General features: G+C 43.8%; 1 protein-coding gene across 1 annotated transcript; it reads left to right on the top strand.

The window, feature by feature from the left end:
• The first annotated feature begins 28 nt into the window (after nucleotides 1–28).
• LOC105812777 (E3 ubiquitin-protein ligase Mdm2) lies at nucleotides 29–2,082 on the top strand. The gene is made up of 2 exons (XM_012647335.1): nucleotides 29–483; nucleotides 591–2,082. The coding sequence occupies exons 1-2, from the start codon at nucleotides 316–318 to the stop codon at nucleotides 1,923–1,925; spliced, it is 1,503 nt and encodes a 500-aa protein (XP_012502789.1). The 5' UTR covers nucleotides 29–315; the 3' UTR covers nucleotides 1,926–2,082.
• The last annotated feature ends 17 nt before the right edge of the window (nucleotides 2,083–2,099 follow it).

The raw sequence follows: 2,099 nt of genomic DNA, 5'->3' as shown, positions 1-2,099 counted from the left end.
TAGGGGGCGCGCACCGTGGAACCTCGGCGAGGTCGGCTCCTTGCGGGGTCTGTGCGGCCTGTGTGACTAGAAAGAAGATGGAGCCAAGAGCCGAGCCTGAGGGGCGGCTCTGACCTTTCTGACCGAGGTCCTGCGCCCTTTCGCCGCCAGGAGCCTCCTTCCTCTCCGGACTAGTGCGTTCGAGCTCCCCAGTGGCCTGGGCCCCGAGAGTGGAAATGGTCGCCGAGGCCCAGGGCGTGGGGCTTCCGCGTGGCCCGTGAAGGGAACTGGGGAACCTCAAGGGACCCCCACAACTCCAGGCGCGAAAACCCCCGCATGGTGAGGAGCAGGCAAATGTGCAATACCAACATGTCTGTATCTACTGATGTAGCCACCTCACAGATTCCAGCTTCGGAACAAGAGACCCTGGCTAGACCAAAGCCATTGCTTATGAAGTTGTTAAAATCTGTTGGTGCGCAGAAAGACACTTACACCATGAAAGAGGACTTCTTGGGCCTAACCCTGGATCCCAGGTTAAGAACTTCTGCACTAGAGATACATGAGTACAGTATACTGATCTTTCTGGGATAGAGAAATCATTTCTATTTCAGGTTATATTTTATCTTGGCCAGTATATTATGACTAAACGATTATATGATGAGAAGCAACAACATATTGTATATTGTTCAAATGATCTTCTAGGAGATTTGTTTGGAGTGCCAAGCTTCTCTGTGAAAGAGCACAGGAAAATATATACAATGATCTACAGAAACTTGGTAGTAGTCAATCAGCAGGAACCATCAGACTCAGGTACATCTGTGAGTGAGAACAGATGTCACCTTGAAGGTGGGGGTGATCGAAAGGATCCTGTGCAAGAGCTACAGGAAGAGAAACCGTCATCTTCAAATTCGGTTTCTAGACCATCTACCTCATCTAGAAGAAGAGCAATTAGTGAGACAGAAGAAAATTTAGATGAATTGTCCTGTGAACGGCAAAGAAAACGCCACAAGTCTGATAGTATTTCCCTTTCCTTTGATGAAAGCCTGGCTCTGTGTGTAATAAGGGAGATATGTTGTGAAAGAAGCAATAGCAGTGAATCTACAGGGACTCCATCGAATCCGGATCTTGATGCTGGTATAAGTGAACATTCAGATGATCGGTTGGATCAGGATTCAGTTTCAGATCAATTTAGTGTAGAATTTGAAGTTGAATCTCTTGATTCAGAAGATTATAGCCTTAGTGAAGAAGGACAAGAACTCTCAGATGAAGATGATGAGGTATATCGAGTTACTGTGTATCAGGCAGAGGAGAGTGATACAGATTCATTTGAAGAAGATCCTGAGATTTCCTTAGCTGACTATTGGAAGTGTACTTCATGCAATGAAATGAATCCTCCCCTTCCACCACATTGCAACAGATGTTGGGCCCTTCGTGAGAATTGGCTTCCTGAAGATAAAGGGAAAGATAGAGGGGATGTCTCCGAGAAAGCCAAACTAGAAAACTCAACACAAGCAGAAGAGGGCTTTGATGTTCCAGATTGTAAAAAAACTACAGCGAATGATTCCAAAGAGTCATGTGTTGAGGAAAATGATGATAAAATCACACAAGCCTCCCAGACACAAGCCTCCCAGTCACAAGAAAGTGAGGACTATTCTCAGCCATCAACTTCTAATAGCATTATTTATAGCAGCCAAGAAGATGTCAAAGAGTTTGAGAGGGAAGAAACACAAGACAAAGAAGAAAGTATGGAATCTAGCTTTCCCCTTAATGCCATTGAACCTTGCGTGATTTGCCAAGGTCGACCTAAAAATGGTTGCATTGTCCATGGCAAAACAGGACATCTTATGGCATGTTTTACATGTGCAAAGAAGCTAAAGAAAAGGAATAAGCCCTGCCCAGTATGTAGACAACCAATTCAAATGATTGTGCTAACTTATTTCCCCTAGTTGACCTGTCCATAAAAGTAGAATTATATATTTCTAACTATATAACCCTAAAAGGCTAGACATCATGAAACTTATTTTTATTTACATGTATCAAAGTGAGAAAGTATCTCAGTCCATGAAGATTTCTTCTCTTTAGTGTAATTTACCTACTTTGGGAGAGGAACAGTAACTATT

This window comes from Propithecus coquereli, unplaced genomic scaffold (assembly GCF_000956105.1).
Source record: "Propithecus coquereli isolate 6110/MARCELLA unplaced genomic scaffold, Pcoq_1.0 Scaffold262, whole genome shotgun sequence".
Taxonomy (NCBI): domain Eukaryota; kingdom Metazoa; phylum Chordata; class Mammalia; order Primates; family Indriidae; genus Propithecus; species Propithecus coquereli.
This window is presented reverse-complemented; position numbering and strand designations above follow the sequence as displayed.